This window comes from Heloderma suspectum, chromosome 2, assembly GCF_057233095.1.
Source record: "Heloderma suspectum isolate Gila_16-S chromosome 2, 16-S_ref, whole genome shotgun sequence".
Taxonomy (NCBI): Eukaryota; Metazoa; Chordata; class Lepidosauria; order Squamata; family Helodermatidae; genus Heloderma; species Heloderma suspectum.
Genome location: NC_139459.1, coordinates 234,135,803 through 234,161,277, shown reverse-complemented (window position 1 = coordinate 234,161,277; position 25,475 = coordinate 234,135,803). Strand labels below are relative to the sequence as shown.

At 47.2% G+C, this 25,475-nt stretch overlaps 2 protein-coding genes across 11 annotated transcripts in view; both read right to left on the bottom strand.

The window, feature by feature from the left end:
* Positions 1–12,069, bottom strand: part of LOC146354267 (uncharacterized) — a 58,458-nt gene extending 46,389 nt beyond the window's left edge. For both annotated transcript variants that reach the window (XM_084838531.1, XM_084838532.1), the window contains exon 1: positions 11,903–12,069. In XM_084838531.1, the coding sequence (XP_084694657.1) occupies positions 11,903–11,981 (79 nt within the window). In that variant the 5' untranslated portion in view covers positions 11,982–12,069. The remainder of the gene's footprint in view (positions 1–11,902) is intronic.
* Positions 12,070–14,004: 1,935 nt separating this feature from the next.
* Positions 14,005–25,475, bottom strand: part of LOC146354266 (uncharacterized) — a 78,453-nt gene continuing 66,982 nt past the window's right edge. For 7 of the 9 annotated variants that reach the window (XM_084838529.1, XM_084838528.1, XM_084838527.1 and 4 more), the window contains one exon: positions 18,797–20,427. In XM_084838529.1, the coding sequence (XP_084694655.1) occupies positions 20,298–20,427 (130 nt within the window). In that variant the 3' untranslated portion in view covers positions 18,797–20,297. Of the gene's footprint in view, positions 20,428–25,475 lie in introns of all 9 variants that reach the window. The other 2 variants (XM_084838525.1, XM_084838523.1) reach the window with 2 other exon arrangements.

Genomic DNA, 25,475 nt, shown 5'->3' with positions numbered 1-25,475 from the left:
ACCCCCAAGATTATGGCAACCAGCTTGATTGATAACTGGCAAATAGAGGGAGAAAACGTGGAGGCAGTGACAGACTTTGTCTTTCTAGGCGCAAAGGTTACTGCTGACGCTGACTGCAGCCAGGAAATCAGAAGATGTTTACTTCTTGGGAGGACAGCAATAACAAATCTTGATAAAATAGTGAAGAGCAGAGACATCCCACTGACAACAAAGGTCCACATAGTTAAAGCAATGGTATTCCCCGTAGTAACCGATGGCTGCGAGAGCTGGACCATAAGGAAGGCTGAGCGAAGGAAGATAGATGCTTTTGAACTGTGGTGTTGGAGGGAAATTCTGAGAGTGCCTTGGACTGCAAGAAGATCAAACCAGTCCATACTCCAGGAAATAAAGCCAGACTGCTCATGTGAGGGAATTATATTAAAGGCAAAACTGAAGTACTTTGGCCAGATACTGAGAAGACAGGATACCTTGGAGAAGATGCTGATGCTAGGGAAAGTGGAAGGCAAAAGGAAGAGGGGCCGACCAAGGGCATGATGGATGGATGATATTCTGGAGGTGACGGACTCGACCTTGGGGGAGCTGGGGGTGGCGATGGCTGACAGGAAGCTCTGGCGTGGGCTGGTCCATGAAGTCACGAAGAGTCGGAAGCGACTTGAATGAATAAACAACAAACAACAACCTTGAAGGGACCTATTAAATGTGTTCACTTTTTCAAAAATATCTGCTAGGTAGCACGCTACTCAAAGCCACTTATCATCACAGAGAAGGTCAGCAAATTTGGAACAAATTTGCTCTCCTTTGGCAGGAGGGCAGCTGCTCCGGTGCCACAGCCGAGCAAGCAACTGCGCCTTCCTCTGCCATGCTTGGCAGAGCCTGGCACAGTTACTCTCAGTGGCCATGATAGAGGCAGGCTAGGACTGGAGCCGAGAGAGAAACGCCATGGGGCTTCCCTCCCGGCTCCCGTCCCATCCTGCTGCCTCTGCCACAGCCATCATTGCACGCCATGGCAGCTCGTTGGGATGGCAGAAGGCTGCTCAATTAGCAGGCAGCTCGCACACCCCGGTGGATCATCTTGTGCACCCCCTGGGCTGCACACATCCCACTTTGGAGACCACTTGTCTAAATTATAGTAGGTCTAGTGAGAACAGCACTCGCCCATTGACAGAAGAAAGGATGAGACTGACAGTTCCCTTGTTTGCAGGCTAAATTTCCTGGTTATATATTTTTGACATCATGGCTTTCATTAGAATTGTAAAAATGACAACAGCTCATATGAGACAGTATAGAAAACCAAAAATGTCTTGGTACAGTGGTCGGGAAGCACCATGTTCCCCACACATACAAAAGCAGAGGAAAAAGAAAACTAGAAGCTTGTCCTCGCTTAAGCTTAATTCCTTACCTCTTAGGTAAAGAATCATAGGAAGGTTGTAGGATTACATTTAACATGTAAGCTAAAGGCATTTGCCAGTCAATACGCCAAGACTCCCGCCCACACACACTTTTTCCTTTAAAGACAGAATTTTCAAGCAGTGAATAGGAGGGATAGCACTTTTTCATGAATAGATATTAGCTTCTTTTTCATTCAAAGGGCTATTTAGTTGAGCCATTTTCAATTCAAAAATGTACATTAAGCAGAGAAACAAGCTAGAACAACATTTCCCTTCTGTTCTCTGTTACAATCTGCTAGGATCTTCAAGTACAGCCAGCAGGGGGTTCCCGCACTCTCACTGTCTGCTTAGAGAAATATGATGCTATTGCTAATCATCCCTAGAAGCATTTAAACAGCCTTAAGGTGGCTAATCTTTCCCAGCCTTTGGCATGTCACCGCTGTTTCACTGTCTAGCGGCTCAAAAGCTGTGAGCTCACTTGGCTCTACAGCAGGCCCTCATTGCTGCTAGCAATGGGAAACAGGGCCAAGGCCAAGCCTGCTGCATTTGGGGGCTCTCCTGCTGCCCACTCTGCTCAACAAGTCCCTGGACTGTTGCCCCAAAGCCCTACCCTGATGATGTCATGGCACCTTCTGAAATCTCTCTCTCTCTGTGGAGATCTGACGTGGGACAGTAGATTTGCAGCTTTGCAGGAGTGCTATGCTGTCTGCCTCCACCTCTGCTCAAATTCTCTATTTGTAAATAAGCTCAAACACCGTAAGCTTCCAGAGATCTCTCCTTCCAAAGGGAACCAAACCCATTTAAGTGCTGACCCTGGAATGTCTCACCACTTGGAGAAGTGGGGAGCATGCATGCAATGATTTATTAGTACTCCAAAAACAAAACAAATGACCACCAGTAGCACATCCAGTTTATACATTTTTATAAATTTAACACCTCGATAGGGGAACATGGATTAACAATCAACACTTGTATTCAATAGTGTGGTCCAATCAAGCTGCATTGACATTTGGCCTGTTCCTGATCGGTTCTGGCTCAGCATATAAGTGGTATTGTAGTATACTCTTATTTGTGACTGAAGCTGGTGTTTTATACCAAAACGTTTCACATTTTAAAATCTGTTTGCTTGTTTATATGTGTGTGTGTGTTAAAAAATTAAAGCTATAACATTTTAAATTTTAGAATTGTTTTAAAAATTAAATTTATAAAAAATTATAAACTGGATGTGCTACTGGTGGTCGTTTGTTTTGTTTTTGGAGTACTGTATCATGTGTATCGCATCGACTGCATATTGCTTGATTCGGAATTTATTAGTAGTGGTCCTATATCAACATAACTCTTATCTTCCCCAAAACTGTGCATAGAGAAGATACACATTTAAAGATAAACATTATCTTAAAGGTCTGTACCCATGCAGTTATATCTCAGGATGTATTCATGTGGTCATTCTTTAGGAAACTGGATGCCATGTTACAAATACATCTAGGCAGGGTCCTTGCACTGGTCCTACCTGAGGGGAGGATTCATGCATTTTAGGGATAAATGTAAGGACTGGAGTCCATGGTCACTCACCTGGAATACAGATGCTTTGCAGATGTTTTGGTGGCTGCCTTCTTGTGCATAAGACACCTGCCAGAAAATAACTACTTCATCCTCAGATAAGAAGTGCGAAGTGCAGGCTAGAGATCGCACGGATGTTTTGTTTAGCTCTGCAGCTTTCTTTGGCATTCCCCTGGCCCAGCCCATCTGTTCTTCCCAAAAGTGAATAAGCATTTTCTTTTTTGTATGATTATCATTGGACATATTTTTTGTGTGGTTAGGGGATGGGGAAGTGAGATAAACTGGTCATTTTGGGGTTACTGACTCTTATGGTTGCTACAGTCTTTTTCCTTTTGATCTGTTGTGGTTCCCCAAGGAATAGAGCAGCCCTCCCCAAGCCGGTGCCCACCAAATGTTTTGGACTACAACTCCCAGCATCCCCCACTGGGAAATGCTGAGAGCTATGGACCAACACATCTGAAGGGCACCAGCTTGGGGAAGGCTGGAAAAGAGACTTGGCTAGGAAAAGCCTGAGGATGTCTTAGGGCGCAATCCTATCGGGATTCCCATCAGCCTCCGAACTTGGAGGCTGATGGGAATCCTATGCAGAATGGGAGCAATGTGGAAGCGATCTTCACAGAATGGGAGCAGTGTGGAGGTTATCTTCACCTCCATACTGCTCCCACTCTGCATTTTTTGCCCGTCTAGCTGGGGCTCTGCGGAGTGGGAGGGAAGAAGGCTGCGCTGGCTAGAGGATACATTGTAAGCTGGCCACCCTGGTCTCCTCCCCTCCCCACCTGCAGAACCACCCCCGTTCCCTTCCCTCGGAGATCTCCGGTGCATTTCTCTCTGTGCCAGCTGTGAGGGGGGGAGCTTGGACACCTGGGTCCATGGTGAGAGCGGTGTCTCCAACCTCAGATCCAGGAATCTGAAATATCCTATGGCTCCTCAGACTTTGTTTAGGGACCATAGGATTGCTCTCCCTGTCGCCACTCCAAGGAGCAGGGCAGGGGTTCTGATGACCAGATGAGAGCGAATGAAAACTTGATGATGCCAGTCTTAGGCAGTAGCAGGGTAGCCAGGGCCTAGATGGATTTATAGCAAAGGTATAGAAATCTATTGTAATATTAATTAACCAACGTAATTGATTGGTTTTTAGAATATCCATGGTTGTGAGCTTTCCATGTTAACTGCACAACATTAAAAACCTGAATTATTCCATCACCAGGAATTCCGAGGTAAGCTTCTTGGTTTTGTTAACATGTAAATAAGGGCTTGAATCCAGCTTCTTTTCTGCCCACAGGAGCATTGCTTGAACGGAGTTCCACTCAGGATGCTCCCAATGACAGAAAGGGGTGGGAGATGACCTTTGCCAATTCCCCCCTGCCCTTGCAACCTCCAGCACCATCTCCCCCACTGTTCCAAAGGGTCCAGCAACCCTCTGGAGCAGATTTTTGGAGGGGCTGGGGACTGCAGGAGGAGGAGCAAATTGTCAGGGTGGACACTGAGCCCATAGAATCCCAGAGTAGTTCTGATTCTGAGGAAGAGCAGTCGCTCCTGGGAGAGGAGCGCGCTCCTCTTTCCCAGGGCCAACAGCTGACGGAGATTCCTCCCACCAGCATTCCTAGCTTAGATAGCAGTCCAGGGAGTGACAGAGCGCGGGTAGCAGACTTGGTGGACGCACAACGCTGATGCAGAGAGCGGCGCCAAATGGAGGGCACGGAAAGGAGGCGTAGTGCCCGGTTGGCGCGCAAACAACGGCTGCGCCCAGAGGATCCAAGGGAAAAGGGGAGGGACTCTCCCTAGTCCTTAAGTTCAGGGGTCTGCCAGTAATTCCCTTTCAAACAGGGACCAACTGTTCCAACTTAGGGCATAGGTACTGTGCTGCTCAGTTCTAGTTGCTAACGGTAGAGTTGTTAAGTTGTAAAAGAAGAATAAAGCTTTGAAAGGAATCCCTTTGTCTGTGTCTGGACTTGGCTACTGGATTAGACTGAGAGAGGCCTCCAAGGAGCCCTTGACAGCTTGGTCCCCGTTTTCTCTTTTTTCTCTCTCTCCTCTCTCTCTCTCTTCTCCTATTGCCTTATGGAGGGTGCCGGGGACCCAGTGGTGCAAGCTCTGGCGCAAGAGAACCAGATGCTCTGTGATCAGATGGCTCAACTGACGGCTGCCGTGCAGAATCTACAGGCTGCGGTTCAACGCCCTCCACCTCCAATCCCCCCCCGCCGCAAGTGCCCGGTGGCGTTGCCAGATACGTTTTCTGGTGAGAAAGGACTTTTTCAGATTTTCAGGGCCCAATCAGAGCTGTACATGCATCTTAGGCCTGAGGATTTCCAGACGGAACAGGTTCGTGTGGGTTTCATCATTAACCTACTGTCAGGCATGGCAGCTAAATGGGCTTCGGGGCTCCTGCTCGCTAATGACCCCCTGCTCGGGGACTATCAAGGTTTCATGACAGCCATGGCATGTTTTTTCGGTGACCCCTGCACACGCAGACGGCTTCTTGGGAGATTCGCCGCCTCCGGCAGGGCAAAGACTCAATTTCCAGCTACGCGACAACCTTTCGCTTGCTGATGCAGGATTTACAGTGGAATGATGCTGCGCTAGTGGCTCAGTTTTTGGATGGTTTGAATGACGAGATCTTGGATGAGTTGGCGCGCACGCCCAGCTCGCCTACTTTGGAGGAGCTCATCCAGACCTGCCTTCAGATAGATAGTCGGCTGGAGGGGCGCCGGGGGCCAGGATTTCCCTCCTCCCATTCCCCCACATTTCCTGCCTCCTCCCCCCCCGCTCCGGCGCTGGGGGGTGGAGGAGACCCCGATGCAGCTGGGAGCTACCTGAGCCTCGCTGCCGCCAGAGGAGTTTGAGCGCCGGCGTGCTGAGCGCCGATGTTTTCGATGTGGAAAGCTGAGGCATTTCGCCAAGACCTGCTGAGTGAAATCCACAGCTCCGCTGCCTCCTCCTCCTCTCCTTCCCCCTCCTCCTCCTCCTCGTCCCCAGGCCTGACTAGACTGCCCCCCAAGCTTGTTGGGGGCCTCCAGTGTGGGGGTCAGTTCCCCACCGGGTGGGTGCCTTCCCCAACCCCCCCACCCTCCCATCTGCTGTTGCATGTTCACCTCCACTCCTCTCAGTGGGGTGGGGTGGAGACCTTAGCTTTAGTGGACTCAGGGGCTACGACCAATTTCATGGATGAGACCTTCGCCCTCTTCCACAAGATTCCTACCCTGCTCCTTCCTGCCCCCTTGGCAGTGGAGACCATCAATGGGCGTCCTCTCTCTTCGGGCGCGGTGACCCGTATTACAGTTCCGCTCACTCTGCGCACCCAGTCCCACATTGAGCAGATTCAGTTTCACTTAGCCAAGGTTCCCTTATACCCAGTCGTGCTGGGTGTTTCCTGGCTCTCTAAGCACAACCCTCAGATTTCTTGGGGGCTTCAGCAAGTGGAGTTTGCGTCTCCCTACTGCCGGGAGCATTGCCTCCCGGAGGAGGCGCCAGTCCCAGCCCAGGCCTTAACCCTTTCCTCCCCCTCCTTGTCTGCTTCTGGCAGTCCTTCAGCTACCGTCATCCTCCCAGAGAAGTATGCAGCTTTTCGGGATGTGTTTGACAAGAAGGAGGCTGACCGGCTTCCCCCCCACTGCCCTTTTGACTGTGCCATTAACCTCATTCCGGGGGCGACCATCCCTGCTGGCAGGCTGTATCCGATGTCGGAGCCAGAACTTCAAGCTCTGCGGGAGTTTTTGGACACAAATCTCAAACGCGGTTTCATTCGCCCCTCCTCCTCCCCCGCCTGCGCTCCTACCTTCTTTGTGGCCAAGAGATCTGGAGAGCTCCGCCCGGTGCACGATTTCAGAAATCTAAATTCCGTTTCCATCCTTGACAAGTACCCCCTCCCCCTCATACCTGAGATGCTGGAGCGCCTGGGGCGAGCCAAGATTTTCACAAAGTTGGACCTGTGTAACGCATACAATCTCATTTGCATCCGGGAGGGGGATGAGTGGAAGACCTGTTTCGGGACCCGGTACAGAGCGTATGAATACCTAGTAATGCCTTTTGGGCTCGCCTGCCCCCCCCTTTTCGCATTTTATGAATGCCATCTTCAGGGACTATTTGGACACTTTCCTCATTGTTTATCTCGATGATTTACTTATATTTTCTGAGGACTCCGATGCCCATCAGCTTCATGTCTCCGCCGTCCTCCAGCACCTCCACGAGAACCATCTTTATGCCAAGCTGGAGAAATGTGCATTTGACCTAACCTCTTTGGACTTTCTTGGCTACATTATCTCACCTGACGGTATCAGGATGGATCCTGCAAAGGTCCAGGCTGTCCTCTCCTGGCAGGCTCCATCCACCAAGAAGGACTTGCAAGGTTTTCTGGGTTTTGCTAATTTTTACAGAAAGTTCCTGCCTAGTTTTGCTCAGCTGACTTCTCCTCTCACAGACCTCCTTAAGGGCAAGAAATCTCCTTTTCATTGGACAGCATCTGCCCAACAGGCTTTCGAGGAACTTAAGAAGCTTTTCAGTTCTGAGCCGATCCTGTTACATCCCGACCCGAGGAAGCCTTTTGTAGTGCAAACTGATGCCTCTGACTTTGCGGTGGGGGCGGTGCTCTTTCAGCCAGATCGGGAGGGCAGCGGGCTGCAACCCTGCGCCTACCACTCCAGGAAGCTGACCATGTCTGAGAGGAATTATACCATCTGGGAGAAGGAACTGTTGTCCATCAAGTCCACTTTGGAGACCTGGCGTCATCTCCTGGAGGGGGCGCAGCACCCAGTCGAAGTTAGAACCGCCCATCGCAAGCTCGAACATCTTCAGACAGCCTGTGCCTTAAACCAGCGGCAGATTAGGTGGTCGCTTTTTTTTTTTTCTCGGTTCCACCTTAAGATTTGCCATGTGAAAGCCTCAGACAACCTACAAGCGGATGCTCTTTCTCGTAAGCCTGACCTCCAGCCAGGGAGTGAGGAAAATTCCCCCCCCCTCTGATTCTTCCTCCCCAAGGCCTGGCGGCAGCTGCGGTGCCTCATTCTTGGGAGGAGCTCCTTCTCTCTGCACAGGCTCAGGATGCTTTTGTTCGCACAAAGGTGGAGGAATTGGGGCTAGCCTCTGCCCCCCCCACTCTACCCCCTTCTCTTTGCGAGGTGGCCTGCTTTACCATTCCGGCCGGGTCTATGTGCCTTCTAGACCCCTCCGCGAGAAGGTCCTCCATCAGTGCCACGACTCCCCCACAGCTGGGCATTTTGGCGTTGCCAAGACCTTGCATGGAGTGACGAGGGATTTTTCGTGGCCTCGTGTGTGTCAGGACGTCAAGTCCTATGTCGCCTCCTGCCCAGCCTGCCAGTGGGCGAAGGCCCCCTCAGACAAGCCCACAGTCTTGCTTGCTTCACCCCCTGCCTACCCCCTCCGGATCTTGGAAACTGCTCTCCCTTGACTTCATCACTGACTTGCCTCGCTCACACGGTAAGACCACTATTCTGGTGGTGGTGGATTTGTTTTCTAAGATGGCCCATTTCATCCCCTGCTCTGGGTTGCCCACAGCCAAGGAGATGGCAGAGCTGTTCGTGGTGCATGTTTTCCGCCTCCATGGATGGCCCAAGGGTCTCATTTCTGATAGGGGGGCCCAATTCACTGCCCATTTCTGGAGGGAGCTACTGGCGTTGCTCCATGTGACACTCCGTCTTTCCTCCGCCCACCATCCACAGACGGACAGTCAGACCGAGTGCACCAATGCGACTCTGGAGCAATATCTGCGCTGTTATGTAAATTACCAGCAGGATGACTGGTTTTCCTTGCTGCCTCTCACAGAATTTGCTTATAACAATGCCTGCCATGTTTCCACCCGCCAAACTCCATTTTTTGCCAATTTTGGTTACCACCCCAAGGCCTTCCCGTCCACCCTAGCTCCCTCTTCGGTGCCAGTGGCCCAGGACTTTTTAGAGGAGTTGCGAGCAGTACACCACCTCTTACGGGACTCCCTCGAGCAAGCCAAGAGAGCCTACAAGGCCTCTGCAGACTGGCAGCGCCAGCCGGGTCCATCTCTGCAACCGGGGGACTGGGTTTGGTTGTCCACCCAATACCTCCCCTCTCACTCGCCCGCAAGGAAGCTCGCGCCTCGCTGCATGGGGCCTTTCCAGATTATGGCCCAGATTAACCCTGTTGCTTTTCGCCTGGCTCTCCCCCCCTCCATGAAGATCCATCCCATTTTTCATCGGTCCTTGCTGTCCCCCTGGTTTCTGGCGACCCTCATCGCTCAGTCGGCTCCCCCCCACCGCCAGTGCTGGTGGAGGGGGAGGAGGAGTTTGAGGTCGCGGAGAGTCTGGACTCCCGCCTTTCTCGTGGCCGCTTGCAATATCTGGTGGACTGGAAGGGGTACGGGCCTGATGAGCGATCCTGGGAACCCGCGGAAAATGTGCATGCTCCGTTGCTGCTGAGGTGCTTCCACCAGCTGTACCCCCACAAACCTGGGGCCCCAGGGGAGAAGCATGAGGGGGGGCCTCATGGGAGCGGGGATGATGTCAGGGTGGATACTGAGCCCATAGAATCCCAGAGTAGTTCTGATTCTGAGGAAGAGCAGTCGCTCCTGGGAGAGGAGCGCGCTCCTCTTTCCCAGGGCCAACAGCTGACAGAGATTCCTCCCACCAGCATTCCTAGTTTAGATAGCAGTCCAGGGAGTAACAGAGCGTGGGTAGCAGACTTGGTGGATGCGCGACGCCGACAGCGGCACCAAATGGAGGGCACAGAAAGGAGGTGTAGTGCCCGGTTGGCGCGCAAACAACGGCTGCACCCAGAGGATCCAAGGGAAAAGGGGAGGGACTCTCCCTAGTCCTTAAGTACAGGGGTCTACCAGTAATTCCCTTTCAAACAGGGACCAACTGTTCCAACTTAGGGCATAGGTACTGTGCTGCTCAGTTCTAGTTGCTAACGGTAGAGTTGTTAAGTTGTAAAAGAAGAATAAAGCTTTGAAAGGAATCCCTTTGTCTGTGTCTGGACTTGGCTACTGGATTAGACTGAGGGAGGCCTCCAAGGAGCCTTTGACACAAATCAACAAATATTACCTTGTTCCATCACTGGAAATGTTCCATTGGAAGCCTTCTGCACACGGGAGGAGGCATTTTGTTCATGGACACCCACGGATCTAACCTAATAATTCCCTATGCATTTTCTGTGCATCACTCATCTTATAAACCTTTGATGTTACTTGAATTAATTGCTTCTTTCTAATTTTTTTCAAGATGGAAGCTGTTCAGATCACTTAACAATTTTTGTTGTTTTATTATTTCTGTTGCCCAGTATTTTGTGTCCCCACTCCCCCACTTTTCTGAACCATGCAAAGTTCAGGACAGCTTTTGCAAAGTCGTGCTGGCCATGCTGGCTGAGGGTGATAGTAGTTGTATAGCAAGAGGCACTGTGTTGGGGAAGGCTGGTCTGTCCCACCCAAGTACCTCATTTCCAGTACTGGATATTTCCAACACCTTAAAGAACAGTTTAAGAAAGAATTCTTTCAAAAGTTTAGTGGAAAATTCTTACTTGATTCCTGTAAGCTACAGCTAAATACACATATAGACCGGGTTTGCACAATCACTGCAGCCTACCATGGCTTATTTAAACCACGATGGGTTGTGGTGCATGCCAGGTGGCTTTTGATTATTCAGCCCACAACCACAGCTTGTCATGTCATCTAAACAAGGCAAGGGTGGGTTGTTGAACTGGTTAACAAACCACCCAGAACCCATGAGCTGTTTTAATGTTGTGGGTGGTTTGTTAACCATGCCAACAACCCACCCTTGCCAGGTTCAGACGACATGACAAGCTGCAGTTGCAGCCTGAATATTCAAAATGGCCGCATGCACACACTGCAGCCCATCGTGGCTTAAATAAGCCACAGTGGGCTGCTTGTTCATACAGACAGGCCCAAGGTGTAGCTGTCTTCCTCAAAACCGATTGTATCTGCTCTCACCACCCTCCATATGTTTTTTTCTATTTTTAAATGAATGATAACTGGGAAACATTGTATCTGATGAAATCAGCTCTGTCCAATGAAAGCTCATATTACAGGACATGTGTTCGTTTTCCAAGGGCCACAGGATTCTGCCACTTTTTCTCCAACTATCTAAATGGGCTACTACTCCAGCATTCATTCATTCATTCATTCATTCATTCACTCTAGGGAGGGCCAGCGTCAAGGAACTTTTCTATTCAAGGCTGTTAATCAGATATTAATCCGCTGAATCTACTTTTGGTTTTGTTGCAGAATTAAGATCCGAGCACTACAAGAGCATTTACTTTCCTGCTTTTTTGCTACATAACCTCTATGTGGCGAAACCGAATAGCACAAGAGCACAAGTGAAAAAAGCTGTTTCTTTTGCTTTCACAATTAAATTCTGCATCTTTCCTTCTCTAAAAAAAACTCACGAAAGTGCTCGTTAGACACAGAAGCAAAACTGGAAGGTCATGACATCGTCTAAAGAACCCATAAGCTGTGAGTACGGAACTGTGAGTACGGAATCGTGGGTGCACTATAAATGTCTCATGTAGAAAAGCCCAAGGATAGACATGTTCCGGCATCTGTTGAGGACCAACACCCTAGAAGGGGCCCACTGACAAGAACCCCTCACTTGCTCCTCCTCTTCATCATTGCAGCCTGCTTGTTCATCTGACTCTCACTCTGGCCCAGACAATGATGGGTGTGAGAAGGAGGAATAGCAGGTGCCACTGCCTACCTGCTCACTGGCTGTCTGCCTGTCAAGCGAGCAAGCGGTAGCAATGATGGGGAAGAGGGTGAGGAGAAATAGCAGCTGGTGACACTGGTGGTGAGAAGGTAGGCTCCCTAGGAAGGGGGCCCATTGAGGGTGCCTTGCCCACGGCCCTCCAAAACCTGAAGCTGGCACCGATTCTAGGGCATGTAGGCCAGATGTTCCACCTGCAATATCAATGCACAGTCCAAATGCTTCCACTTCTGTGTTCTCTCCCACCAGCCTTACCTGTCTGCTGTAATGCTGTCCTTGGACTTGGCACTGGGTGAGTTGACAACCAGTTTCCATATTGGGTCTCCTCGGCCATAGGTCCAAGCTGTGTGGATTTTAATGCAGGAGGACGTTTTCCACCCTTTCAACTCCACTCACTAAGCGTCCCACTACTGTACTGCAGTTCGCATCGCTCCACTGGAGTTTGGTTACCCTTAGTTTCAGTTCTTTCTTTTAGCAGAGGTCCTCTGAGTACCGCTATGCAAATATCCACTGAGGTTTGCTAGGGACCTATCAATTAGCTGTTTTCCACCAACAAATATTCTGTTGTTTTGCTATTTATATGAAAGTTCATCAATAACAATAAGTAAAATGATGAAGCAACTTTAATGCAGCCTGCATCAGGGGGGTTGGACTAGGTGGCCTACAGGACCCCCTCTGACTCATGATTCCCACCGCTGCCATTAAGGTTACCAGAACTTAACCTACATAGTTCTACTGTGGATCTCCAGTGGATCAAGTTTATCTAAGTTCTGTATAGATCTACAGCAATATCAGTGTGGATGCAAAAGATCAAGGATGGCTTCCACCAAACCACCACAGAGCAAGCGAGGTGTAGTGAGAGAAGTGAAGACTGGGGAGACTCGGGTTCAAATCCCCATTCAGCCATAAAGTTCACTGGATGACATTAGGCCTGTTCGCACGATCATGGAGGCGGAAATAAGTTATGGTGGCCTATTTCCCCAGCTGAGCGTGCCAGTTGTGTGCCAGGGGGATTTGCATAATTACCCTCCTCCATTGCAGCTTGCCATGTCATGCAAACCTGGCGAGGGTGGTTTGTTGCCATGGTTAACAAGCCAACCCAGAACCCTGAAACAGCCCATGGGTTCTTGGATGCTCTGTTCCTGGGTTATTGTGACATCAGAGCCTGGAATTCTGGGTTGCTGGGAGTTTGAATCCCAGAGTCTGAATCCATTGCAGCTTCTCTCAGTCTCTTCATTATCCTTTAGTACTCTTTTAAAGCCCAGGTCATTCAGTGATCCAACTGCCTCCCTAGCTGGTTTCCTGCTTCTGATTATTTAATTATTTTAATTGTTGGTCTTAATGGGTGGTATCTGTTAGTCCTACTTAGAGTAGACCATTGAAACAAATGGGACTTGGGTTAGTCATGAGTAAAACAAGTCCCATTCATTTCAATGGGTCTACTCTAAGTAGAACTAACACGGGATACTACCCAGTGTTATTTGTGATATGCTTCCCAAAATCCTTTTTTACATTCTCTATTGTCTGCTTGCATTTCCTTTGTGCAAGTTTTTGATCCTTTTTGTTCTCATTTGTGCAAGAATTTCATTTTCTGAAGGAAGCCTTCTTTTTTTTCTAATAGGTTCCTTGAGAATGCTTGTTAAATATGCTAGTGACCTCTTAGATTTTGTGCTACTTTTTCTGGCCTGCATGCAGTATACGCTCCAGCTGAGCTTCCATTATTGTGGTTTTCAGTAACCCCTAAGAATTTTGAAGAGATTTAACCCTTGATGCCTTGCCCCTTCTGGAGGGCTCCTCTTTGAAGGATGGCCTGGAGTTCCCCAAGCTGAATATCACAGAGGAGCTCCCTGTGCTGAGGGACCCTGAGGCAGTTCAGGGGGATACTGGGCCCTTGGGGGAGATGGCCATTCTACCTTCCACTCAAGACACAGCTAGCTCCCCCTTGAACTCAGAGGCAGACACCGAGCAGCCATCTAGCCCCAGGGTCTGCAAGCACCTAAAGGTGCAGGCAGAACTTGCTACCAGAGACAGGAGTGCATGCCTGAGGGGCTTGAGGAGTCATCATAAGCTATACTTGTGAGCCTGGCTCTACTCATGGTAGACCATTCATCAGGTGGTCCTGATGGCCTGCAGTGGTGGTCAGGGTAGGGCTCTGAAGCTTCAGGCTTAAAAGCCTTCGGTTCTAGGAACAGAGTGCTGAATCAACATCGGTGCACAGCCTCCCAGGTGCCTGCCTTGCTCTTCTTTGGACCACAGTGTGTTTGGACCTTGGACTGTCCACTGACCTTGCCTTTGGAACTGGCCTTAGCAAAATCTCTGGAGTTCTGTCCCAGTGCCACAGTAGACAAGACACTTTTGACTTTCCCTTTCATTTATTTTATTTTTATACTGCCCCATAGCTGAAGCCCTCTGGGTGTTTCACAAATGTTAAAAACCATTAAAATACATTATACAAAAAAGTACATTTACATAAACTGTATAAAAAAATCCTGGGCACCACTTAGGATTAAGTCCAATGTGGCCTCCCCCCTTGTTGCTTTCATGACCAACTGTTGGAGTGTTCAGTAGTTTGGGGCATCTAGAAATTTTACCTCTTTGTCATGAGCGAAGCATGAATTTGCCCAACATGAATCTATGTGAGGGTAATTGAAGTCACTTGTTATTACACCTCTTTCTCCTTTGGATGCCTCTTGATTCCATCTCCAGATCAGCCTGAGCATTCCAGTCAGGGGGATGATAGCATATCCACAGTACTAAAGTAATTTTGGGGCCTGGTGTTGTCACCCACTGCAATTCAGAGGAAGAGTCTACCCCTTTGAAGGTTTCTAATTTGTTTGATGCTATGTCATTGTAGATGTACAGAAATCATAATTTTATGCACCGAACCATGACTTCTGCCAGACAATATTGTTGGCTAAGGAGTCACCATTTTATGTAGATTAACCCTAATTTCCAATCAATGTCTCTGATAAAAGTTGTACAGCAGGGGTGTAGAACCTCAGGCTCAGGGTCCCAATCTGGCCATCCAGGGTTCCCAAGAAGGGCATGCACCCTTCTCCTGGCCCCACTCTTTCCCCCCAACCACCAATCATTTGGTGGTTTCCTGGTTTTTTGTGCAGTTTTTTCCCCATTCTAAAAGGTTGACATGCCTCTCCTAGGGCTTAATTATTGGCAGAAAGAGCTTGAAGCTACAATATTCTGGTATTTCTTGTACTTCTGGATTGACCCCTTTTGCCATTGGCCACACCCACCCCTGCAATGTGGTCCCTGAAAATTTTTCTGAAATGGGATTTAGCCCTCAGGCTGAAAGAGGTTCGCACGCCTGATTTAGAGGTTTCTTCTTGTGAGTAATTATTTTCCCTTTCGGTTAGCTATTTTTCACCAACATACACCCTGCTCCTTTGCTAGTTTACTTACTTACGTAGCATAAAAAAAGATGATTCAGCTTAGAGAAATGCTGTTTCAACTTGCTTGAGCAAGGCTGCTGGCAATAGGTGCTGCCCTTATACTAGCTTGTACCACAATATTTGAGTTGTAAATATTGTGGGAAAATATTGGTTAAAAACAGTCCTTTGGTTGTGTGTCACAACCAGTGGAGAAGAATACATGTGCAGCTGCTTCTACTGGCCGGGTTCACACATCATGACAGCCCACCCTGGCGAATAAGCCACGCAATATGGGTTGTCCACGAAATAATCCACAGTGAGCCTGACAGACAATCAGGCTACCATGGGTTGTTCTCCCACTCCTTCCCTCTTGGTCCTCCAGCCAGCTCTGGCACATATTCCGCGGGACTTGTCAGCAAAACCCGCCAAGTCCCTCTCCTCACTCTGATTGTGACCACAGTTGCATTCCCAGTCTTTTAAAAATTAATAATAATAATAATAATAATGCCCCAACATTTGTGCAAATGGGACTGAATTTTTTCCTTCATCCCTGGGAATGTGCACAAATATCTTTGTAAGGGGGGGGGTTCAATTTTTTGCAATTGCGGAAGCGCGCAATTGTGGCTGTGAAATATATAGAGCCTTGCCTTGCCTTGCCTGTTGCTTTCTATGTTTCAGCTGTCAAAGTATAAAGCATATAAGGTAATTGACAAGATGGGGCTGCATATATGCTAGTTTGACAGTCTTTGACAGCTGACAGATCGGGGGGAAAGAGGATCAAATCGGCCCCTTAGCGAAGTTATCCTTAAGTTTTGAAGTGTGGGATTTATCCTTGGGGGTCTCCCTTTGTATCCACCCCTCCTCGAGTCTACCCAACTCATTTTAAAGGTGATATAGGGTCCACCCCATTTTCGGAGCTCCCCTTTTATTGGAGGTCCTGGTTCAGATGACACGCCAAGCCACCATGGCTACAACAACCCCTACAACAAGCCATGCATTGTTAAAGTGGCTTGTTGCTCACACACAAGCCACTCTGCAGGAAGCGGTCCAGCTTTGGATGACACAACAACCCAACAGTGACTTGTTACCCATGATGGATTGTCGTGTTGTACAAACCCAGTCATTAAGTTATTTCTGTGATTTTGCATCTGGGAGCATAATTTTCTTCCCTGTATTTGTGAGATAGGATGAGAAGAAGACTTAGAATCATATCATAGAATAGTAGGGGTGGAAGGGGCCTACAAGGCCATCGAGTCCAACCCCCTGCTCAATGCAGGAATCCAAGTCAGAGCATCCCTGACAGATGGCTGTTCAACCTCGTCTTGAACGCCACCAGTGTGGGAAAGCCCACTACCTCCCTAGGTAATCGGTTCCATTGTCATATTGCTCTAACAGTCAGGAAGTTTTTCCTGATGTTCAGTGGAATCTGGCTTCCTGTCACTTGAGCCCATTATTCCATGTCCTGCACTCTGGGATGATCTAGGAGAGATCCTGGCCTTCCTGTCTGTGACCACCTTTCAAGTACTTGAAGAGCGCTATCATATCTCCCCTCAGTCTTCTCTTCTCAAGGCTAAACATGCCCAGTTCTTTCAGACTCTCCTCAGACGGCTTTGTTTCCAGTTCCCTGATCATCTTTGTTGCCCTCCTCTGAACCCTCTCCAGTTTGTCTGCATCCTTCTTCAAGTGTGGTGCCCAGAACTGGACACAGTACTCCAGATGAGGCCTAACCAGTGCTGAGTAGAGGGGAACTAGTACTTCCTGGGATTTGGAAGATATACTTCTATTAATGCAGCCCAAAATAGCATTTCCCTTTTTTGCAGCCACATCACATTGTTGGCTCATATTCAGCTTGTGATCAACAACAATTCCAAGATCCTTCTCACTTGTAGCGTTGTTGAGCCACGTATCCCCCATCTTGTAACTGTGCATTTGGTTTCTTTTTCCTAGGTGCAGAACTTGGCATTTATCCCTATTAAACGTTGTTCTGTTGTTTTCTGCCCAGCGCACCAGTCTATCCAGATCACTTTGGATTTTGTTTCTGTCTTCCAAAGTATTAGCTATCCCGCCCAATTTTGTGTCATCTGCAAATCTGATCAGCATTCCCTGCACCTCCTCCTCCAAGTCCTTAATAAAAATGTTGAAGAGCACTGGGCCCAGGACTGAGCCCTGCGGTACCCCGCTCGTTACCTCTCCCCAGTTTGAGAAGATCCCATTGATAAGCACTCTTTGAGTCCGATTCTGTAGCCAACTGTAGATCCACTGGATCGTTGTTTCATCTAGCCCACTTTGAGCTAGTTGCGCATCAGGATATCATGGGGCACTTTTTCAAAAGCTTTGCTGAAGTCAAGGTATATGATGTCTACAGCATTCCCACGGTCCACAAGGGAGGTTACTTGATCAAAAAATGAGATCAGATTTGTCTGGCAGGATTTGTTTTTGACAAATCCATATTGGCTTCGAGTAATCACTGCATTGTTTTCAAGGTGCTAACAGATGGATTACTTTATCATCTGCTCAAGAATTTTCCCAAGGATTGAAGTCCGGCTGACTGGTCTGTAGTTCCCAGGTTCTTCCTTTTTACCCTTTTTGAAGATAGGGACAAGATTAGCCCTCCTCCAGTCATCTGGCACTTTCCCCATCCTCCATGATTTCTTAAAGATAATAGACAGCGGTTCTGAGAGTTCTTCTGCCAGTTCCTTTATTACTCTGGGGTGCAGTTCATCTGGCCCTGGAGATTTGAACTCATTCAAAGTAATTAGGTGTTCCTTGACCATATGCCTATCGATCTCAAGCTGCAATCCTGCTCCTTCAGCCTGTACTTCGCCTTTGCCAGGGGGGTCATAGACCCTCTTTTGGGAGAAGACTGAGCCAAAGTAGGAATTGAACACTTCTGCCTTTTCTTTGGCATCTGTTATCGTTTTGCTAATAGCTGAACCACCATTTCTTTCCTCTGTCTTTTACTATGCACGTAGCTGAAGAAAGCCTTTTTGTTGTTTTTAGCATCCCTCGCTAACCTCAGCTCGTTCTCAGCTTTAGCCTTCCTGACGCCATCCCTGCAATTCTGTGCTACCTGCCTGTACTCTTCCTTTGTTGCTTGGCCTTCTTTCCACTTCATATATGTGTCTTTTTTTGTTTTCAGGTCATCTCTAAGCTTTTTGTGAAGCCACACAGGCTTCTTCTGTTGTCTTCCACCTTTTCTTCTTGTTGGAATTGTTTGTAATTATGCCTTGAGAATTTCCTTTTTTAAAAGCTCCCACCCATCTTGGACTCCTTTTCTCATTAGCGCCGCTTGCCATGGGACCTTACTGATCATTGTTCTGAGTTTATTAAAACCAGCTTTCCTAAAATCCAGGGTACGCGTTTGACTACATTCAGCTTTTGCTTCCCTTAGAACCAAGAACTGAAGTACAACATAGTCGCTTTCCCCCAGAGTTCCTGTAACTGCTACTTGATCCACTAAGTCATCTCTGTTGGTTAGGATCAAGTCAAGGATAGCCGATCCTCTAGTTCCTACCTCTACTTTCTGTAGGAGGAAGTTGTCCGCCACACAAGTCAGGAATTTCCTGGAGGGGCCATGTTTTGCAGAATTTGTCTCCCAACAAATATTGGGGAAATTGAAGTCCCCCATTACTACTACATCATGCTTCCTTAAAACATTGGCTATTTGCTTTTCAAAACTTTCATCCTCGTTTTCTCCTTGATTGGGTGGCCAGTAGTAGACTCCGACCATCAGGTTCCTTTTATTCTTTGCTCCATTTATTTTGATCCAGATGCTCTCAGTGGGGCTACCAAGCTCATCCTCCTGTATTTCCGTGCAGATATATGTATTTTTCACATACAGTGCAACCCCCACCTCCCTTTCTGTTCCTCCTGTTCTTTTTGAACAAGTTATATCCTTCAATTGCTGTATTCCAGTCATGAGAGTCATCCCACCAAGTCTCAATTATACCTATCAAGTCATAATTTCCCTCCTGTATTAAGAGTTCAAGTTCGTTCTGTTTGTTTCCCATACTCTGGGCATTAGTATATAGACATCGAAGACCATGTGCTTCATAGTCTGGCTATCTTCCTACATGTGTCTGAAGACTATTATTGGGCGCTATTAGAGCTGTTCTCTCCGTTGCAGTGCATGAGCCTACGTCCATTGTTACCCCCAACTTTACATCTCCCTTCCCCGTAGGATTCAGTTTAAAGCCCTTCTGATGAAGTTCTTCATGCTGTGGCCAAACACATTCTTTGCATCCTTTGTGAGGTGCAACCTGTCCCTTGCCAACAGCCTATCCAGGAAGTATAGCCCATGGTCCCAGAATCCAAATCTCTCTCGTTGGCACCACCTTCATAGCCAGTCATTCACCCGGAGTATTTTTCGTTCCCTTTCTATCCCTCTTCTAACTACTGAAAGTATGGATGAGAAAACTATCTGGGCCCCAAAGTTCTTGAGTTTCCTTCCCAAAGCTTCAAAGTCTGATGTGATTTCTTTGTAGCTCCGCTTGGCGGTATCATTTGTTCCGACATGGATGAGAAGAAAGGGATACCTGTCGGTGGGCTTTATGAGTGCAGGCAACCCTTCAGTCACGTCTCTAATCCGTCCTCCCGGGAGACAACATACCTGGCGAGTCCACGGGTCTTTGCGACATTCTTGGGTCAAAACATGAACTAACTTCATGTATCACCTATACATGCAGGGTAGGAATCCTCCTCACAGTCACATGTACTCAGAGGATATATGCTCATGTTCACACAAAAACACAGATCCATTCAAATGCATTTTACTATATACTCTGGAACATTCATACTCAGTAGCACATGCACCCAAAGAGGCATGTAGGTAGGTACATATGTGCACATAAACAATACACCAATTCTCCCAGTGCAGCAACAGCAACTGCACGAATAGATGCAATTCAAGCGAGGTTAAAACAGAAGGCTGCAGCTACCGTGCTTCAGAACAGATATGATGCAATCAATTTGCATAAGGTTGGTTCAAAGTGTACAAAGTGAAGTTGAATGTTTGTTTGTTTGAGCAAGAAGCAGCATTTGCAGTCAAGCATTCAAGAGGAGGGTTCAGAAAATCAAAGGACGGAAGCAGATGAGGATGTCTGCTCAATGGCTCTGAACTAACCAACCTTTTCAAAATGTGATATGCACACACACCTGTGATGACAGCCAATAAACCCCATGCCCTGAAACAGCTCCCGGGATATTATAGAGCCAGTGGTTCCCTGAAGCTTGGGTAGAGTTGTTGTGTAGACATGAGAGCTTGACTAGCATTTTTGTTCGCAGATCCAGTGCTCATTTCCAGAACACGCTGCATCATTCCACTTTCCGTTGAAGCGCACCGTAGCACAATCCTCACCATGTCCAGCGTTATTGGGTTCTCCAGGCCCCCAGAAGCTGATGGTGGAAGTGAAAAGGTTGTGTTCAGTAGAAGGAATCAACAGGGAAAGGATTTTAAAAATAAAACAGCAAGTATATGTCATTATATAAATCTTTGTTTCACCCACATTTGGAATTCTATGTGCAACTCTGGTTGCCCCATCTCAAAAACCAGGTGCACAGTATCGGGACCATGTTACATCTGTCTTGAAAGACCTTCATTGGTTGCCAGTTGCTTTCCAAGCTCAACTCAAGGTGTTGATTTTAACATTAAAATCCCTAAATAGCTTAAGACCTGCCTATCTAAGGAACTGCCTGTCTTGTTATGAACCTGCCCAGTTGTTAAGATCTGCAGGAGAGGCTGTCTTGAGGAAATGGTTACCCACAGAGGCCTGTTTGTTGGGCACGTGTGAAAGGATTTCCTCCAGTTTTGCTCCCAATGGACCCAACTCTCTTGGCTTTTAAAAAGGGAATAAAGACAAATCTTCTTAATTTAGCCTTTTAAATTATGTTAATGTTTTAATGTTTTACTGTTTTTAATATTCTTGGTATTTTTTTTCTGTTATGGTTTCAGTTGTTTTAAATAGTTGTATATAGCCTTGATGACTTTTTAGCAAATAAGGTGGTATATAAAGGTTAATAATAAAAACATAAAAATAAAAGGAGACTGTAGTAGGACAGATAGACTGTACAGGACAGATCAAAAGAAATGGCAATGGGGTGGAAAAGCTTTCTTTGAAACAATAACTTAAGAGGTTGGGACTTATTTTATAGTTTCGGGGGGAAATATGTTTGAGGGGTAAGGGGGACATGGGAGACATTTCATGGAAGAGAAGGCTGTGGCTAGTAGTCATGACAGCTATATATCACCTCCAGTATCAGAGGCAGTCTACCTATGTACAGCAGTTGTTGGGGAACATGGGCAGGAGGGTGCCATTGCGCTCATGTCCTGCTTGTGGGTCTCCTGTGGGCAGCTGGTTGTATGACAAAATGCTGGGGTAGATGGACCCTTGGTCTGACCCAGCAATCCAGCATGGCTCTTCTTATGTTCTTATACACAAGAACATGTATTTCTTATGTATATGTCCATCTCACTGACAATGTTATAAGAACATAAGACCACCTGGGACAAACTACAAGTTACATTAACAGCATGTTTCAAAGTGCACGTTTAGGCTACACCTGTTTTTTCACACAAAAACCACTCTTGGAGAGCCACAATCCCATGGCTGCTTCTTGTTACAAAAGTGCCATGGCCAGTCCTAAGTAAGCTATTTTAAACACACTCTTAATGTGACATGTTCAGAAATGCAGAACCTGGGGTCACCCAATGAAATTGATTGGTAGTAGATTCAAGGAATATATAAAGAAGTACTTCATTTAAAAAATCATCTGATGGTATGACTCACAAACAAGAATATATGGCTTTTTAAAATGATTTGAAAAATGTACAGACTTGTCAGTCTGTCCCAATAACTAAGAATAAAACCTCCATATATCTCTCGACTATCTGATGCTGGAGACTAACAACCAGTTAATGGCTGTTACCATCATGCCCTGTTCGTGTGCTTTGAGAAACATCTGACTGGTCACCGTGAGAGACTAAATGTTGGTTTGGGTGGGTGTTTTATCTGACTTTTGTATCATTAGCAGTTTGGGTTTTGTGAAGAGAAATCTCAAAACTGGTGCTTTGCACAGGAAACCGCAAGTATTGCCACCAAACTGATGTTTCCTGTGATGCAAGACCATTGAAAATGGAGTGGGGCTGCTTGAAGGTCCCAGGTTCAATCCTTGGCATCTCCAGGTAGGGCTAGGAAAGAATCCTGCCTGAAACTCCGAAGAGCTTCTGCCAGTCAGTATCGACAATAGGCGGACCAAGGGTCTGACTCCATGGCTGCATTCGGACGATCAGTGGGGGAAACCATGCAGTTTCGGTTGTTTCCTCTCCCTCTCACACGTGCCGCTCACGTGACCAGCATTTCCCTAATTACCCACATTGCGGGTTGCTGTGTCATCTGAACCTGGGGCATCGGGGGGGGGGGGTCTTACCTACCCTACAACCCATGGCTTGTAGTAGGGGTTGTGGGGTGGATGAGAAGCCACCACCACCGCGCTGTACGTCAGGTTCGGACAACATGGCACAGGTAATTAGGGAAATGCTGGTCACATGACCAGCATGCACGGGGGCAGGGGAAACAAGCCATACTGCGTTGTTTCCCCCACTGATCATCCGAACATGGCCAGTATAGGGCACCTTCTTGTGTGTTCTGTGTGTGTGTGTGTGTGTGTGTGTGTGTGTGCGCGCGCACCCCTCCTAAGGCTTAATTACTACCAGCATGAGCGTAAAGCTAATGCTGGTATGGTCTTTTGGGTATCTTTAGTATTTTGGCCTCACCCCCTTTGCCTTCAGCCCCACCCACCCCTGGAATGTGCTCCCTGAGAGCATGTCTGAAATTGAATTCAGCCCATTGGGCTGAAAGATTTTCAACACCCCTGGTGTATACAGTGTATAGAATTGTAGCTTAAAGGTCCATCTAGTCCAGCATCCTGTTTCCTGCAGTGGCCAACCTGTGCCTTCCAGACAGCCACGATCAGGAAATGAAGGAAACAGCCTTTGCTCACTGTTTACCACCCTGCAACTGGTAACTCTGCCTCTGGAGGTAGTATCATTTAGCTATCATGAATAATAGTCTTGTCCTTCCTGAATTTGCTAATCCCCTTTAAACCTATCTGAACCAGTGACCATCCCCACAACTTGTTGCAAGGAATTCCGTAAGTTATTTATGCACTGCATGAAAAATTACTTTCTTTTGCATTTTGTGAATCTCCTGTCCATCAATTTCATTAGGAGTCCCCAAATTCTGGAGGGAGAAAAACGCCTCTCTGCCCACATTCTCTTCATTGTTCATGATCTTATCAAGATTTATCAGCCCCTTCCTTGGTTCTTGTTTTTACCTAATCCCGCAGTGCATTAGCCTTTCTCCTTAGCCTTGTCTGCACTTTTGGCAACATCGGTTGTCTATGGAAGGAAGTAAAGTTTTTACTGATTTTAAAAATGAAATGAAGAAATAATAGCTTCTGATTGTAATGTGCTATTGTTATGCTGCTTGGCATGTAAAACACAAGGAGAGGGGACATTTCTTTTTATTTCCCCAGGACAGAACACAACTCCACCCCTCGATTGGCCCTCAAGGATTTCCCCCCAGTTCCAGTTTTCAGATAAAGATGGCATGCTCCTGTAAAGTTATATTGCACAGAGCCAAGTCCTGAGCCCATGGAATGTTCTCGGGAAGACAAGATAGGTGTGGGAAATGCCATGGAAAATGCTGCTTTTGTGGGCAGCAAACCCCCACAATATTTATTTAAATGTAACACAGTGCTATCACATTTCATCTATATTTAACTGGAAAATTGCCAAGGAAGTCCAACGTAGTTTGACTTCAAAAGAGGAACCTTCTCTAAAATGAGGGAACTGGTAAAAAGGAAGTTGAAAGGTGGAGGGTTAAATCCCTTCAAAATGCTTGGAGGTTACTCAAAACCACTATAAGCTCAGCTAGAATGTATACCACAGGTTAGGAAAGGTAGCACCAAGTCCAAGAGGTCACCGGCATGGTTAATGAGCAATGCTATTTTAGAAGCTATTAGAGAAAAGAAACCTTCCTTCAGAAAATGGAAGTCTTGCTGAGCACAAGCTTGCACAAAGGAGATGCAAGCAGAGAATTGTTGTTGTTCAGTCGTGTCCGACTCTTCGTGACCCCATGGACCATAGCACGCCAGGCCTTCCTGTCCTCCGCTCTCTGCCGGGGTGTGCTCAAGTTCATATTCATTGCATCAGTGATGCTATCTAGCCATCTCATCCTCTGCCGTCCCCCTCTCCTTTTGCCTTCAATCTTTCCCAGCATCAGGGTCTTTACCAGGGAGTTTTCTCTTCGCATTAGGTGGCCAAAATATTGGAGCTTCAGATGCCAAAAAAGCATTTTGAAGAGCATATCACTAACAATATCATGGTGAACAATAAAGAATTCTTTAAATATATCAGAAGCAGGAAACCAGCTGGGGAGGCAGTTGAACCATTGGATGACAATGAAGTTAAAGGACTACTAAAAGAGGATAAGGAGACTGTGGAGAAGCTGAATGAATTCTTTTCATCTGCCTTCACTAGGACAGATACTAACACTGTGCTGAATTTTTCAACCTATTTATTTTTGACCATGGGGCGGGGGGAGAAACCACAGAAAGTTGTGGGAATGGATGCAAATTTTGGAGAAATTTCTCAGGGTGCAGGGCTTCAGTACTTACCTTACTGTAAGGAGGTGGCAGAGGGGTTCCTGTGTTTAGTTCAGATAGAACTAATAATTCTCGGTGAGTGGGCAACATCTGTGTGGTAAATGTGTGTGGTCCCCTCAGTCATTTGATTTGGGCACCTCTGGTCCAGACAATCTTGATAGCATAACAGGGGTGGGAAGCCGCAGGCCAAAACACTGGGAGTGCTATAACTCCCATCAGACTTAGCCATCATAGCCAATGTTGAGGGATGATGGGAGTTTTAGGCCAAAACATCTGGAGGGCCACAAGTTGCCCATTCCTGGCATAAGCGCTGAGAAGCAATGTAATCTGTTGTGGCAGGAAGCATCAATGGATGGTGGCACTAATTGGTTTATTATGGCATCATCTTTGGTAACTGAGGCATCTTGTTGGTGCATAATGCTGCAGCCCTGAGATCTAGGTCATCCTCCAAAGGCCTTCTAAGTATCTCTGCAGTTCTTCAGTACAAACCCTTTGCTAACGTTCCCATATAGAAGGGCCCAGAGAGTTTTCAAACCTGTTTGGACAAGGTTTGTGGAGATAATCTTCTGAGAGGAAAACTGTCATGTATGAAATGATCCCTCAGTGGAGCCTGACTACGCAAAGCTCTTGTTCAAACAGGGTTGAAAGCCCTCTGGGCCCATTTATATGGGAGAGTTAGCAAAGGGTTTGCACAGAAGAACCACACAGCGCTTGTTCAAGCAGAGGCATTTCTGCTGTAAAGACTGCAGTCTTGAAAGGCTGCTAAGAAATGCATTAAA